At 48.6% G+C, this 17384-nt stretch overlaps 1 protein-coding gene across 1 annotated transcript in view; it reads right to left on the bottom strand.

The window, feature by feature from the left end:
* The window catches only part of CYTH1 (cytohesin 1), a 78674-nt gene extending 66539 nt beyond the window's left edge, over positions 1-12135 (bottom strand). The window contains exon 1 of the mRNA XM_082678393.1: positions 12034-12135. Within this exon, the coding sequence (XP_082534519.1) occupies positions 12034-12055 (22 nt within the window). The 5' untranslated portion in view covers positions 12056-12135. The remainder of the gene's footprint in view (positions 1-12033) is intronic.
* Positions 12136-17384: the final 5249 nt, after the last annotated feature.

Here is a 17384-nt window from a genome sequence, read left to right on the forward strand (position 1 = left end):
AATGAGAGAAATAAAACAAAACAAAACAGATGCAATAGGGCCACGAGCCAAGGGATGCAGGTGGCTTCTAAAGGGTGGAAAAAGCAAGGACACAGAGGCTCCCCTAGAGCTTCCAGAAGGAACAGAGCTGACACCTTGATTTTAGCCCTGAGACCCATTCCAGACTTGTGACCCACCCCCAGAACAATAAAATAAATTTGCGTTGTTTTAAGCCACTAAATTCATGATAATTTGTTACAACAGCCATAAGAAACTAATATAGTGAAGCCACTTCTTTTGTCTCTCTACGGTGCTGAGGGCATGTCCAGAAAAGATCCAGGTCAAAGCAGCATCCTACCAACATGCCCAGTTGCTTTCCTGATTTTTTTAATCCCGAATATTTTTAATCCTTGTCAAGATACATACGTTTGTCTAATACCTTAATACTTCCTAAAATAAAGTGGACTCACACCAGAAATCACCTTACTGTAGGTTACGTCAGCCCTCTTAAAGAATTTCTTCGTCTCACTCATCTTTCAAGAATAGAATAATCATGTTTTGTCCAAATATCCCTTTTTTAAGATTTGTACTGAAATCTCTGCACGCATAGAAAGCGTCCCCATAACGCTTGCAGCAAGCCAGTAGTGTGGAACTTCCTAACTGGTTATACCACAACCAGCTGCAGCAAGAACCAAGCCCCCAAATAAACCACAAAACACAGAAGAATGAAAAAGGACAGAGCACGTGTGAGATAAGAGGGGTAAATTCTAATTTCAACAACAACTTGCAAGTTTACAGGAGCAATTTCAATGACCTTAGTTTCCACATCAAAACCAGATGGGCGAGAGAGAGTGTGGACTCAACAATTCCATCAACAAACTCAGAGTCTACAGTGTACCGGGCCCAGTCTTAGGCACCTGGGTTGTGTCTGGTAACAGAAGATGAAGATTTCTGTCTCCATGGAGCTTCCATTTCAGCTGGAGGAGACCAGCCACATGTAATAAACGTAATCGGTAGCAGGCAATGAGTGCCTAGGGAAGGGGGTGGGAGTCAAGCAGAGTTGGGGGGCAGAGGCGTGCAGTGCAGGCTGCTTAATTAACTGCACGCAGATCTGGGTAAGCCTCCCTGGGAGGAAGGGAACCTAAACCAAGGCTGGTAAGTGAGGGGACTGATCACGAGGATGTCCGGGTGGGAAGCATCCCAGCAGGCAGTGGGCCGAGTGGAGAGGGCAGAGGTGTAGAGGTCTTCAAGGGCCTCCCTGGAGACCATGGCCCAGAAGGTGTGCCTCCAGGGCTAGACTACAAAGGCTAGGGCAGAATCCCTGTTTCTCTGAGAATATTGTAAACCCACAAAATAATCTTTCAATTCCAACCCTGCAATCTTTTCAGAAATTCATTTCCTCCATGCTTTGTCTGGACACTGGGGGAAATCACTGGAAGTGTTTGTCAAAGTTACTGAATCAGCTGCAGAAGTCACCCTTGCCCACCACCGGTAAAAGTCACCATGAAGGAGGAGAGCCACTCCAGGCAGGAAGCGTGCCTGACGCGGCCACTAAGGTGACCACGAGATCTGGGACTCTGAGACGACAGCCCAGGGTGCTCAGGAGCTGCTTCAATCCCACTTTATTGTTGGGTGTCATCCTGACACAAGAGTGATGGTCCAGGGGAGGTGAGACTTAGGAGGCGAAAAGCAAGAGGCGTGAGAATGAGGACGCTGGGGTCCTGGGCTGCCTGGGTGTCCTGAACTACAGCCCTCTTGCAGGCGCTCCCGCAGCTGGGCTAAGAGCAGTCAAACGACCAAAGGCTGGTTTCAAAAACTCCTGCAAACACCGTCATAAATCAGCACGCTCACTTAGGAATCTAGGCCCCAAAAGTCTTTTTGAGGCTGCAAAGCTGAAGTCCTGCTCCAGAATCCTCGGTGACCCCTCTAGGCGACTGTCGTACGGACGAGGCCCTGACAGGAGGCACAAACTACGGAGTTAGAGCAGCAGTGGCGGGGGGGGGGGGGGGGTGATGCTGGAAGGTACCATCATTCCCCTGAAGAAATACCGTGCCACCACAGCAGTCTCCTGTTTCACTGTTGGGTTTCCTCTCTCAACAGGCTCTTTATTTTATTTTTTTTTGAATTTTATTTATTTTTTTATACAGCAGTTCTTATTAGTTACCTATTTTACACATATTAGTGTATATATGTCAATCCCGATCTCTCAATTCATCCCACCACCACCAGCTCCCACCCCCCACCCCCCCACCCCCACCCCCGCCACTTTCCCTCCTTGGTGTCCATACATTTGTTCTCTACATAACAGGCTCTTCTATTTTGTCCTAAGGGGTGAAAGGCGAGAAGCCACACCAGGAGGCGCCTGGAAATGGCTGAGAGGCCAGCTTCGGGACAGATCTGCAGGAGGCAGGACTCCTGTATTAACCTTCACCTGGTTACCTGGGCTTCGCATATAAACTCTGGCTGCCCAACCATAGGACGTGTATGGCTCCAGGGGACCCTCAAAGGCCAGGAGCGTGACTCCTGTCGCCACACCAGCCCCCATTTACCAGAGGCCCCAGGAGAAGCCAACACAACCCAACAGACTAGGAGAAAGAAACAGGCTTAACTGTATGATCTGCCTAACCCCTCAAATCTCAACCCTAAAATTAACAATGGGCTCTTTCAATATACATCTGTTTAATAACCTGCAACATAGGTTTTAACCAAAAAAGTAACCAAAGTGTATCAAGACATGGAACTCATGGAATTGGAACTCCTAATTCCAGGAGAAAAACAGAAAGTTTAGGAAGTTTATAAAAAGTATACAAGGCATGTATACCGTTTACATGTATAAGCACGTAACAGTGAAGAGAGGGGTGTGAGACAACAGGAAACAGGGATGAGCCGGCTACTTGCAGCAACGTGGATGGACCCAGGGATGATCAGACTAAGTGAAGTCACAGACAAAGACAAATGTCATATGATGTCACTTATATGTAGAACCTAAAAAATAATACAAATGAGCTTATTTACAAAACAGAAAGAGACTCACAGAAAACAAACGTATGGTTGCCAAAGGGGAAAGTGGGGGCAGGGATAAATGAGGAGTTTTTGATTAACAGATACACACTACTATAAATAAAACATAAACAACAAGGACCTACAGTACAGCACAGGGAACTATATTCAATATCTTATAATAAGCTATAATGGAAAAGAAGCTGAAAAAGAATATATATATTTGTATAAATGAATCACTTTGCTGTATACTGAAACTAACACAACACTGTAAATTACTATACTAAAATTCAAAAGAAAAAAAAAAGAACAAGCAGGCCGGCAGCAGAAGTGGTGAGCACACAGGCTCTGCAGTCTGAGAAATCTGGTTCCAGTGCCAACTCTGCCACTCATCAGCCAGGTCACCTTTTATAAATAAATCTCTTAACCTTTCTATCTTGTCACCTGTTAAGAGGGCACGGCCACTGTTCCTCCCACCCAGGATTACTGTGAGGACTAAATAAGAATGTACAAAAGATGTTCAGCAGTGAACTTAATGCACAGCAAGCAGTTAACTGCTGCTGCAAAAATAGTTATAGTGGTAACACATGCTCTGCAATGCTCCCACCTCATTTCATCCCAAAGTTAGGTGGTTTACTCAAAAGTGTATCTCACCCAAAACACACTGAAAACTAGAACCCTCCAGGCTCCCACAGCATTTGTTTATATCTTCATCAGAGCATCTGTCATATATTCTTCATTGAAATTTTTCAATTCATCAACCCCCCCTACACTGTGAGCTTCTTGAAAACAGGGCCCGTATTTTAAAATTCTTCATAGCCTCGGCATCAAGCAAATGCCCCGACACAGAGAAGATAATGAAAATGGGATGAATAGATGGATAGATGATGGACAGCCGGGAAATAATTTAGAAGGCAAGAAAGACAAAGGAGTAGAGTATTTTTTCAAGCCTGAGTAACTGGGGTGATAAGTAAATGGGGACAAAAGTTTAAAAAAAAAGGGGGGGAGGAGGAGTCTGGAAGAGGAGAGCAGAAGGGAAAGAGGCAGAAGGTCACCTTCCGATGCTGAATTTGAGATGATGGAATACCCAGGGGGAAATGTCAAGCAGGCAGCTGAAAATGCAAGAATACAGCTAAAAATCAAAACACTCTCTTAATTTCAATCATTAGGGCTGTTGGAAAAAGTATTTCAGGGAAGCAGAGATCATAAGAGAAAGTAACTTAAGCTAAAAAGGTTGCAAACACATGCAGTCCGGCAGCTGCTGTGTGTAAAAGCCTCAACAGACAAAATGAAATATGAGCCCCATCCTACACGGGTTCACAGCACATGGTCTATGAAAACCTTAATCCAAGACTGGTTCAGAGTAGTTTTCAAAAAAGAGTCTATACACAGGCTTAAGTGTCCCCAAATTTAAAACAAAAGCCTCTCCATTCTGCATTGCCTTCTAGCTGCTGCCCCCTCCCTGTTCATTTCATCTAGTTTCTTTTTGAGTTCTATATATACATATATAGAACTGCACAGTCTCCTTTTCGGGCTGCTTCCTCTGCCCAGCCCTTCAACGGTGGCACGCCCAAGATGACGTCCCTGGACCTCTTCTCAGTCAGCATGTCACATCACCCCTTCCCTGCTTCCACTCCCACTCGTGTGTTGGTAATTCCCTGAGTTCCAGTTCCTAATCCAGCTGCCTAAATAGACCTCCCCCCGTGGAGAGCCCGTACGAACCTCACGACTCCACTCAGTGCGTCCTCACCTGAGCTCCTGTGTTCAACTCTGCACACTCAGTCTAGACACTCTCTAAGTGGTCGGTCTCCCCAAGACTCATCCTGTTTCCTTATCGTCCTTCGAAGCTCTGTCCCTCCCAAACTCTGGCAACGAAATCCTATCAATTTCAGGTCCTTACTCAGTCTCGTGCTTGTTCCCCCCTTCCTCCCACCCCTACTGCCTTAACTCAGGCCCCATCCTCTACCCCGCCCGGATGCCTGCAACAGCTCCCAAAGGGGCTCCACGCTGCCCAGCTGCACCACACCAGACGGGGGAATCTTTCCAAAATGCAAAATAATCACCTCGAAACAGGCCAGCCCAACCCCTCATGGTTCCTCGTGGCACAGAGAAGAAAGTCCTGGGTCCCACGCAGGAGCCCTCAGGACCCTCCCCGTCCTCCCCCGGGGCACACAGAACCATCTGCAGCTCCCCGCAGGAGCCAGTTACTCCATTCGCCTGGCCTCTGCTCAATCTCTCTGCCTGAAATGTATTTCTTTGCCATATCCACCTAGCTAGCACCAACTCAACTCAAAATCCAGCCCAAGTGCCAGCTCTTCCGTGAACTGTCCTCTGCCCAATCCGGTCCCACCCCGACCCCAGGTAGAACTGCTCTCCTTTGTGTGCCTGAGTTTTCCTGTACACCTGTCACATCCACTCTAATACTCTCCTTCACAGCCTTCTTCCACGTCTGTCTCCTCCTTCTCGGCTCGAAGCATCTGTGACAGTAGGGGCTGCGTGGTGTGGTCACTAGTGCTTGTTGACTGAATAAGCCTTTATAAATTGCTCACAGAAACCAAGCCTGTTTCAGGACTACTGAAGGGGAAAGTTTTCTAACAGCATTAAACCAATTCCATTCATACCCAACTTTAATAATTACAATATAGGCTGCAGGGGCTTCCCTGGTGGCGCAGTGGTTGAGAGTCCGCCTGTCGATGCAGGGGACACGGGTTCGTGCCCCGGTCCGGGAAGATCCCACATGCCGCGGAGCGGCTGGGCCCGTGAGCCATGGCCGCTGAGCCTGCGCGTCCGGAGCCTGTGCTCCACAGCGGGAGAGGTCACAACAGTGAGAGGCCTGTGTACCGCAAAAAAAAAAAAAAAAAAAAAAACAAAAAAAACAATATAGACTGCAACAATGCCAGATAAAGGCATGCTTTTGAAATAGAAATGTCCTTTTTATTTTGGGCCATGCCATGCCACACGGCTTATGGGATCTTAGTTTCCCAACCAGGGATGGAATCCAGGCCCCCAGCAGTGAGAGTGCAGAGTCCTAACTACTGGACTGCCAGGGAATTCCCATAGAAATCTTCTTGAAGACTCAAAAAAAAAAAAAAAAAAAAAAAAAGTGGAAGACACAGAAAGCACCGGGCTAAGGAAGGTGACATCCTGACCCTCTCTAAAGCAGCCAGGCCTCACAGGAAGCAGCTCACAGCCATCTCACCACCACAAAAGCAGAAAGACGCAGCATCGCAGCATCTTGCATAATGAAGAATAACAAAAATCCCCTACACAGCCTTCACCCTATATTACATTTTTTTAGTCCATGGGAAGAGAGAAGGAAAACAACATTACCAGCAGTTTCAAAGCACGTGGGATTCACTTCTTGAAAATTTCTAAATAATTTTCCACCTCCTCCAGACCTCTATTATTGCAACTGAAACTGAGTGACAATAATTAGAGAGACAGTCAAGAGGCAGTGTGGCAATGGAGCAGACGGACAGGTTCGGGCAAAGTGCTTTTCTTTCAGAGTCCCCTGTCCACAACTTTTGTCTTGGAGAGTGAGCAGGAAAGGGGTGAAGAGGGCTACAGGAGTGGAGACTCCACCAGCCACACGGCTCTCAGGCTCAAGCTTTCCGTCCTCTGCCTCATGTCTCTCTCATTCACACACACACACACACACACACACACACACACACGTCCCCACCCTCCTCCACCGCCAAGTAACCTCTATGTTTGCTCTCACATTGGAATAAGAAGGCGCTCTCCTTCTAGTTCTTACTGGAGAACTACCTAATCTTAAAGGCATGAAATACATAAGAAAAAACTCTATTTGGCAAGATGGTTTTTGACTAACACCCAGGACATTCAGAAAGGGGCAGGCTGGTATGAACCCTAAGATTCCACAGACTGAACCCAAACCAATAAAAGCCACTTAACTCGCAATTTCTCCCCTAAAGGAAACATTTTGTATCTGGCCAGAAGACAATATATGGGTTGAGAGATCTTCAATCTTTAAGACAAAAACTAAGGAAAGGTAAGTATGTGACTCTACAAATCGTCAAAATCTGACCCAAATCCCAATCAGAACAAATATATATTTTCCCCACGCTTAAAATATCAGAGTGAGAAAAATGTAAATCAGCTGATTTAACAGAGGCCTTAAAGAAGGAGTTAATCTCAGGTACATAAATAAAGAAACCATCATCTCATGTGAACAGCCAGGTCATAATACACAAATATGCAAAAGAAATTTTTTTTAACCTAGCTAGTAATCAACAGATATAATGAGGTGCTATTTGTAACCATTAAATTAGTTTTTAAAAAAAAAGCTTTCATATGCTAATCCTCACCGGTGGCACATTTGCAGTGATACTGGAACACATACCCCCATACGTGGCTAAGAACAGGGTAGACTGATACAGCCCTTTTGGAAAGCAAATTGGCACCACGCATCAAGAATTCTCAAAATCAGGCTTCCCTGGTGGTGCAGTGGTTGAGAGTCTGCCTGCCGATGCAGGGGACGCGGGTTCGTGCCCCGGTCCGGGAAGATCCCACATGCTGCGGAGCGGCTGGGCCCGTGAGCCACGGCCGTTGAGCCTGCGCGTCCAGAGCCTGTGCTCCGCAACGGGAGAGGCCACAGCGGTGAGAGGCCCGCGTACCGCAAAAAAAAAAAAAAAGAATTCTCAAAATGTTTATATCCTCTGACATATTAACGTCACCCCTGGAAATCTACCCTAAAGACCACAAAATGTATAATTATGGTAACCTTATGTTCCAGATTTTCTAAGAAAGCCCTGACTTCATGTAATTGTATTCTTTTCAATTAACGCAAATCACTAAGAGTGGAACTACCCTGGAAACAATGAAAGTCATCAATATCATAGAAAAATGAAGAAAACTGGTTTGGCACAGGGTCAATCAGCAAAGTGTTCTAGTTTCTGTTTGGGACGGAGGGTTGAAGACAAAAATTCAAGCTCAATGAATGTTAACTTTTGCCACATGGAACCTGGTTCAATCTGTTATTCCCTCAACAGTTGCTGAGCTGCTTCTATTGGGTACCGGGCCCCAGGCTTGTTCTGGAGGCACAAAGAGGAAACAGCAAACCTCTCTAGACGCCACGGGCTCCCACGCACCATCCTGCGGCAGCGCCCATGCGTGTCACTGCCCACACCTCACTTTAATCTTCTGAGGACGGCAGGTGTGCCTGGTTAAGATCAACATCTCCACTCTCTCAAGAGGCTTATTTTTTAAAGACCTCTTCTCCCTCGTGCTGCAGGATAGGGATCAGCCTGAAGCTAATAAAAGCGAGAGGAGTTAAGATCTGTGTTTGAGAAGTAAAAGCCTTGAACGGCACGCTGAGTTTAACGATCTTAAGAACCCATGCTCAGAAATTTGATTATTTTGTCAGAGTCATCACCATTAACATTTCCGATGTTACTACTAGATGGACCCCGCCCATCTCTACCTCGCAACTTGTCTTAAGAGAGAGGCAGGCAAACACACAGGCAACCTCTGGAGCAGCAATTCCCAGAGTCAGAGCCGTCTGAGAACCGGATTAAAGCTAAAGACTCTCCAAAAATGCACATTCACAGAAACTCTCACATACAATCTCAGAGGGGCCTGAAAGCCCATTAAGGGGCAGGTTGCAGGTTAAAAATGTCTGCTCAAGTTCAGAGGTCACAAAGAGGAACAGAGTCACTGAGTTTTTTCTTGGGCAGGGAACCCTACGAAGGCAAAAATACCTCTTCCTTTTGCAAATGAGAATTGTGACATCCAGGAAGTACAGTCATCTAATAAGAAGGTAAAATGACCGGAAAAAAACACCTCCCAATCATTTCACAGTGTTTAGAAAGAAGCTGCCGGGGGATAAAGACCAGCCAGCCACAAGCATTATGAACATCTTTCTTAAAGTGTCAATTAAGCATTCAGAAAATCCCTAATTCCACATTTTTCCAAAAAAAAAAAAAGCTTTGAAATGACTTTTGTTTATCCTTCCCACCCCCCCACCCCACATAGGTCTTCAGAGGACAGTTTATCATACCACATGTGTAGTCTGAACCACGTTGCACTGGTCTAGGGAGTTAAGACCCTCCGGGGAGTATACAGCAGAGAGGGCTGACAAACTCAGTGGTGTGGTCTCTGGGTCCGTAAAGGACACCAAAGAGTATGCAGTCAAGAAAGGCCTTCTGGGGCTTCTGATGCAGGGGACGCAGGTTCGTGCCCCGGTCTGGGAGGATCCCACATGTCGCAGAGCGGCTGGGCCCATGGGCCATGGCCGTTGAGCCTGCGCGTCCGGAGCCTGTGCTCCGCAAACGGGAGAGGCCACAACAGTGAGAGGCCCGCGTACCGCAAAAAAAAAAAAAGAAAAGCCTTCTGGTGAGTTTTCGAAATTCTCTTTCACTGAACAGAGAAACTCTAAGACTAATTCTCTTTCTTTAGCTTATTATAAACGAGCTATGTTTCAAAGGTTTTTTATACCAAGGTGGTAGCTTGGAAATCATAACCCATTTCCCCAAAGATACAATGTTAAAAACAGTACTAGTGTCCCAGGCTGACTCATGAACCACCAGTGGCGGTTCTGAGGGAACCCCTGGACCTGGCATTCTATGTGCTTTATGAGTCCATAGCACGCACTTCCTTTTGAAATGTGGAATCTGAATAGTTGTCTTATCTTCTGAGGTAAATTCTCTGTAAAACCTAGGAGAGAAATGGACAGTTCTGGAGACTAAGGCAAACCCTTAAAGAACTGGGAGCCTTATTCTTCAAATGATCATCTTGAGCTATTAGGTACTTTTTGTGTGGTAAACCCTATGGGTGGGGAATCTTCTTTAAGTCAACATTTCTGGCTCCTCCAAAATACAAAGAACATGATTTTTTTTAATTGCATAAAGAGAAAGAAAGGAAGAACTTCTTCCTCATCTTTATGTGTGGTCAGCAGAATAACGGAGCCCAGAGATGTCCCTGTCCCAATCCCAGAACCTGCGAACATGTTACCCCTACATATGGCAAAAGGGGGATTACCACTGCAGAATCAAGGTTGCTCATCCTCATCCATACCCAGGTGGGTCCGATGGAACCACAGGGTCCTAATTAGAAGAGGCAGAGGTCAGAGAAATGAGAAGATGCTACCTGCTGGCTCTGAAGATGGAAGGTGGCCACCAGCCAAGGAATGTGGGCAGCCTTCAGAAGCTGGAAAAGGTAAGGAAACGGACGTTCCCTTAGGACCTCCAGAAAGGAACACTGACCAGTAAACACCTTGATTTTAGCTCAGTGAGAGCAAATCTGGACTTCTGACATCCAGAGCTATAAGATAATAAATGTATGTTCTTTTGAGCCACCAAGCTTGCGCTAACCTGTCACAGCAACCACAGGAAACAAATATCCCCTGCTTCCATTCACCCCGTCCAAGCACAAATTCATGCCACTGGTGGCAAAGCAGTCACTGTGTTAAAAGCAACCAGACCAACAGCTTCCTGCCTCGCCCGGTGGGTAAGAACACCAGAAGAGGGCATGAAGAAAGCCTGGCAGAACACTGGGATCTGCAAGAAATTAAACAGCAAGAGAAGGCACAGCGGCAGGCAAAGCTGGAGAAGACTTCTCCCGGGTGGGCAGAAAGACAGAAGCCTGGAGGAGCCAGAAAATCCTTCGGGACCAGCCAGGAGGTGATTTGTTTTCAATCACAGAAGAAAAGCACACACTACTTTTACTGGGAAGGTAACAAGGGGACATCTGATGGGTACCCATCCCTCACATGCTCTGGACTTCAGGCCACAAGTGGTGGCCCTTCCCCTGTCTGCCACTCAGGGTTGTGGGTCATTAACCCACCTTTTCTGCGGTCAGTGGTTCCTCAATGACTTACTCATAAATAACAGAAAACCATAACAACATGCTTCACCCGTCTCCTTTTAACATACTCTATGACAAAGCTTGCTCGCTCAGAACTTAAGAAACAAACACCACCTATGTCAATTAGTCAATAAAGCAGGATTAGGTTCCCTTTAGCCACACAAGCATTTTTAACTGTGCTCTCTGTACTCTGCTACCAAACCACAGAAGTTCACCACTTGTTCTATCTGCCATTCTTTCATCTCTCAGGAATAAAACGTTAAATTAACTAAAGCATTTCACAGAACCTTCTAAAACCCCGGCGATCTGAAGCCATTTGAGGGAGGAATGCCCTGCCGATGGCCAACAGTTCCCAGGATAAGGTTAGCTGGTGGAGGATTTGGGAACTGGTAGTTTTGTCAAGTTTTCCCTGTCTGTGTGATGTGATGACTATGCCGCGTCTCTGTGCACAGATGAGAAAGCAAACTTGCGTTTCTCCGCGCCCCTCGGGCTTCACCCGGAGGCGTTTTGGACCAGCAGCCCGTTCACACGGAACGGCGGGCAGCGATCGTCAACCCGGGCCTTGGAGTGGACGTTGGCCGAGGTCCTGGTCCCGATGGCACCCCCTGGTCGCAGCCTGTCCACTTCGGGTTCGCTGCCTGTGTTTTCTCATTTTCGTTTCTGAACAAAGACATGGACCCGGGCACACAACTTGCCAACACCTAAGGGGCCGGAAACTACGGAGAATGCCCGGGGGGAACTTAAGCGTTCGCCGGGGCCCGCGGCGGGGCTGTGGGGCGACCGGGCCTGCGCCGGACAGAGGCCCGCGACCCCCTCCCGAGACCCTGGCCCCGAATTCGCGGCCCCGAGACCCTCTCCTCGCGAAACCCGCCCGAGACCCCGGCCTCGAGACCCTCACGCCGGAGACCCCCGCCCCGGAGCCCCAGGCCCTGAGACCCCAGTCCTACGAACCCGGCCCCAGAGACCCGAGCCCGGCGACCCCCGGCGCCGACCGCGGAGACATGGGCACTCCGACGCCGGCCCCTCAGCGCCCCTCAGCCTTCAGCCTCAGGGCCCCGGGTGACCCCTGCCCTGCGGAGGTCCCCGCCCGGCCCGGCCGCCCTAGGCTCGCGTCCGGCACCACAGTCCCCGGGAAACGCGAGCCGCCAGAGGCGCGGCAGGACGCCGGGCCGGAGAAGGGAGGAAGCGAGGGAGAGGGCGTCCGCCGGCCGGGCCGCGGGCCGGACTGACCGTAGCTGTCGTCCTCGTCCATGGTGCCGGCGCCGGGTTCCGCGCCGGGTTCGCCGCTCGCCCCTGGACCCTTAGCTCCTGGCCCTGCTCGCCCAGCGCGTCTCGGAGCCCCGCCCCCGGCTCCGCGCCCGCCACCCGCCCCTCGCCTCCCGCGGGGCGCCCCGCCCGCCGCCTGCGCGCGCGCACACACACACACCCCAGCACGCGGCTGTCTCCCGGCCCGCGCCTGCGCACGCGCCCGGCCAGGCCCGCGGCCCCGCCCTCGCCGCCCGCGCGCCCACGCTTCGGGCTGCGTCCTGTAGCCTGCCCGCGCCTGCGTACGCGCTCCCGCTCAGGCCCCGCCCCTCCGACTGGTCCCTCGACCCGAGGCCCCGCCTCATACCACGCCCAAGCCCGAGGCCCCGCCCCGGCCGCCTACAGGGGCGCATCGGGTTTCGGATTTCTCAAGGGCGGCACAGGCCTAGGCTACAGCACGGAGTCTGGCTGCCCACAAAAGCCCAAGGTCGTGTCCGGCCACTGAAGGGCAGGGTGGTCCTCGCTGACGTCAACCTCGCAGGTCCGGCCCTCCCCAGACCGCCAGAGACGGCCGGTCCTTGGTCAGAGACCAGAGCATTTGAATTCATTATTTCTGAGGTCTGAACCTTAGCACCGTGAATGTCATGAGCTCACTGCCTTTATACTTCCTTTTATTTGTCCTCTGAATTTACCCAGGTCAAATTTCAAAGAGAGGCACCTCATCTCCCAGCATTTCAGGATTTGGGTGACCTTGATTCCTGGGCCTCTTAAATTTACACGTTTCTAGACTGTGCCTTACATGTTTTATTTGTCTGCCCTGGGCGGACCAAGCCCCTCCCACTGGTAAACTGAGCTGCCCTTCGGGGAGCATGAGCAATAGCTCTTCACCAGGAGGTGGGCACCTCCCCAATTTTTAATTTAGAAAAATCAAGGAAAATGCCACTTTTTCTAGCCACTTCTGGATGCATACACTCTTGGTTTGGTGCTACCCCTAAAAATTATAAGTGCCTCAGTTGGAAGGAATCTCAGGATCACACATCACACAGGGATGGTCCAAGACCCCCCTGGGGGGTCATAACCCTGGACACCTAGCCAACGTGCTGTACCCAGGGGCTGCTGGAGAAGAGCTCAGCCCAAGGACCTGGCAATGTCCCTGGCAATGTCTCCATCAGGGGGAGTTGTGACCCTCCTCAGCAGCCTGTTGGGTGAGCCCTAAAATATGCCTCCCAAGAGACAACAAAGAAAAGTAATTTCCCCTCATGCAAAAGGAATAAATGAATGATGAAACTCTAGGCTTTCTTTCCAGATCTGCTTCCTATTAGCCTTGTGACCTGGGCAAACAGCTCAGTGCCCTGGACCTGTTTCCCACCCACACAATGGAGCCTCTGCCTATAAAATCCAGGCTTCTACCCAATATTGATCTCTGAAGTGACAGATCTGTCGTTGTCTTCCTCTTGACCTCTGCACAGGGATGGATGGATGGATGGATTTCAACATATCACCCTAAGCGATCCTAATCTTTACATTCCATCAGGGTGCAGCTCTGGCCCACCCTTCTGGTGGCTAAGAATATTGTACATTCACAAACAAACATCTCTCTTACTCCGCTGAGCTGTCTGACCCAGCCTTTGGTGGAGAAGCTTGATGTCTCCGGAAAGTCTAAGAAGATGGTCTCCATTTCCTTAGGCAGGTATTTCTTTCGAACAGTTCCAGAAATTAGACATTTCCCTTGTATAGATTGTTATCTTACTCCTAAAAGGTTGATTCTGGTGGACCTAGCCGTTTAATCTTCACTGATTTCACCTAACTCTTGTTCAATGACCAAAACTTGGGAAGAAAAGCAATTGAGGCCACAGGTTAATTCTCACTATGATCTGAACTCCCAAACCCAGTACCTTTGGATGGGAAGGAATACGGGTGTGAATGCTAATCACTTCAATTAGCCTGGTACTTAACTGTTTACAAATTCCCTTAACTTACATTATTTCATTACAGCAGTGTTTTCCAATGGCAGGTCCTGACTCTGAATGGATGAGAAACCAATCACCATTAGATGAAAGGAAGATAGAATAAGATAGAATCAGTGTCCATCACATACCATAAGGATAATGTTTGTTTCGGTTATAGATGAATGCACTGGGTAGGGATGTAAAATGTACTTGACTGCAAGTCACTGTCAAAGACCCTCTGTTAGCTCACACTCCTGGCTCCGGGGCTTTGGTGAGCTGTTATCTCCATATCGCAGATTTGGAAACTGAGGCCCACAGAGGTCACAGTGTAGAATGGGAGCCACCAGGTCAGCTTCACTTGCTACTTGTGTCCTCAGCCCCTGGAGCATAGCGAGACCTCAAAGGGAGAGCCAGAGGCAGGGAGCAGAGGAGCTGAGAGGGCACTGGCCGTGGGTCTGCAATCTGCTGGTCTGCTACTTATCCCCAGACCTCTTCCCCCACATCAAGAACTTTGAAAATGGGTCAGGGACTTCCCTGGCGGTCCAGTGGTTAAGACTTCGCCTTCCAATGCAGGGGGTGCGGGTTCGATCCCTGGTCAGGGAGCTAAGATCCCACATGCCTTGTGGCCAAAACACCAAAACATAAAACAGAAGCAGTATTGTAACAAATTCAATAAAGACTCTTAAAAAATTGTCCACATCAAAAAAAAAAAATTGAAAAGAAAAAGAAAATGGGTCGGGGCTCCCTGCAGGCCTCTCACTGTGGTCTGTTGTTTTTAGTGGTTGATCCACCTGACGAACTTTTTTTTTTAAGTTAGTGTCTCCCTTCTGTCATCCTTGCCTTACATAATAATTTCAAAAATTAGAATGAATTTGGAAGGTTTTTGAGCAGAGGTAACCCAAAATATTTTTTTTTTCCTGTGCTTACACTGTGATGTTTAAAACTTTTTCAGAAACAGTATTCAAAAAGGGACAGGTTACTGGGTCCTGTCCCTTTCCTACAAGGGAGCACCCACAGGCTTTTCAAAGATTGAGCCTGGGCTTCCCTGGTGGCGCAGTGGTTGAGAGTCCGCCTGCCGATGCAGGGGACACGGGTTCGTGCCCCGGTCCAGGAAGATCCCACATGCCGCGGAGCGGCTGGGCCCGTGAGCCATGGCCGCTGAGCCTGCGCGTCCAGAGTCTGTGCTCCGCAACGGGAGAGGCCACAACAGTGAGAGGCCCGCGTACCACGAAACAAAATAAAACAAAACAAAACAAAAGATTGAGGCTTATTTCCGCATTTGCCGACGTGAGACTATTCCCAAGCTGTATGAAGTGGAAAAACCAAGGACAGAACAGGGGTATATAATATATTTCCATTTCTAACAAAAATACATCAACATGTGATGTACATTTACATTGTACGTTCAGCCATTTGATAAATATTTGTCGGGGGCAGGGCGCAGTGCTGTGCCATGCGCTGTTCAAGATGCTGAGGACACAGCAGCGAAGAGAGCAGCTGGAAAGCCATGCCCTCTCGGGACTCCCAAACTAGTGGGCAAGCGTGGACTGTGGCTAACAGGGCACACAGGAGACTGGGGGCCTCCCTGCCTCTGGGAGGAGAGCCAGTTGCCAGGGAAACAGGAGTGGGAGACTCTTCATTAAATACCCTGCAATACTCAAAGGGGTTGAATTGTGAACCCAAAAACCTAACCTCCAGTACCTGTGAATTGTGATCTTATTTGGAAATAAGGTCTTTGCAGATGTAATCAGGTTAAGATGAGATCATTAGGGTGGCCCAAATCCAATAACTGGTGTCCTTCTAGGAAGAGGAGATCAGGACACAGAGACACATAGAGAAGGCCATGTGAAGATGGAGGCAGACACTGGAGAGGCCGAGCAATGCCTGGGTCACCAGAAGCTGGAAGAGGCAAAGAAGGATTCTTCAGAGAGAGTGCAGCCCTGCCAATACCTTGATTCCAGACCTCTGGCCTCCAGACGTGAGAGAACAAATTTCTGTTGTTTTAAGCCCCCCAGCCCATGGGACTTTGTTATAGCAGCCCTGGGAAATACACAGCTTTTAAATTAAACACAATATGCATGTATTACCTATTTTATTTTTTTAATTGAAGTATAGTTGATTTACAATGTTGTGTTAGTTTTGGGTATACAGCGAAGTTCAGTTATTTTTATATATATATATATATATATATAATGTATATATTCTTTTTCATATTATTTTCCATTATGGTTTATTATAGGATATTGAATACAGTTCCCTGTGATATACAGTAAGCCCTTGTTGTTTATCTATTTTATATATAGTAGTGTGTATCTGCTAATCCCAAAACTCCTAATTTATCCCTCCCCCAAGCCCTTTCCCCTTTGTTAACCATAAGTTTGTTTTCTACGCCTGTGAGTCTGTTTCTGTTTTGTAAATAAGTTCATCTGTGTCATATTTTAAATTCTACATATAAGTGATATCATATGATATTATTACCTATTTTAAATTAATGTTTTAAATAAGAATTTTAGAGGGGGCTTAGATATAAGATACCATGGCAAGGGACTTTACTATTACCTCTCTGTTCTTCCTTGTGCCCATATTTCATCTGGTTCCTTTTTCTAAAACAAATGATTCTACTTCCTTGCCTTTCTCTTCTCCCATCAAGATGAGTGAGACAGCAGGGGGCCAAGTGGGCAGCGCAAACTGGAGGGTCTCGTGAGAAAGGGGAGGATGGTGTCCCCTCCCTGCATGAACACTGATACCCCCTCCATGTGCAAAAGGAGCAACTCGCACCGCCACCCCGCACATGCTGAAGGAACACGGTCCCCTGAGGCCAACAGAACCACAGGAAGCACCACGTCCTAAGGCCTCCCACCCATACAGAATTATAAATGGCTACCCGACACGCCACTACTCAGAGCTCCACCAAGGCCAGGGCCGGGGAGGGAGGGACAGTTGCCTCAGACAACACCTGCCTCACAGAAGAGGAATGGGCTCAGCTGGGCCTGCCAGCCTTACCCTCCAACTGCTACGTGAACCCTTCATTCTCCCTGAGACCAAGGTGAGAGGCTGACGAGGCTGCCCAGCGGCGCTTCCGGAAGCCAGCCTCTGAGCCCTCCCCATGCAGGTTTAGACAGGTGTCCTCAGTAATACAAGACAGGGCCTGGGGGCAGCCCCCGCCAGCCCCGCCAGCCTCTCCAGCCTGCACTCAGGAGGGAGGTGGTGCTGGGGAAGGAAGGGCGCTTGCAGAGACGCAAACCGAGCCGCTCACATGGGCCGAGGCTGGGGCATTGTCTTGCTTTGAAAACCCCCAGATTTTATTCTGCTAAAGCTTTGCAATTTCTTCTGTGTGTGAATGGCACTTGAAATCTGTTTGTAATGGATCTTGATTGTGTCCAGCTG

The sequence above is a fragment of the Grampus griseus genome (genome assembly GCF_964374135.1).
Source record: "Grampus griseus genome assembly, chromosome: 20".
In the NCBI taxonomy this organism is placed as follows: Eukaryota; Metazoa; Chordata; class Mammalia; order Artiodactyla; family Delphinidae; genus Grampus; species Grampus griseus.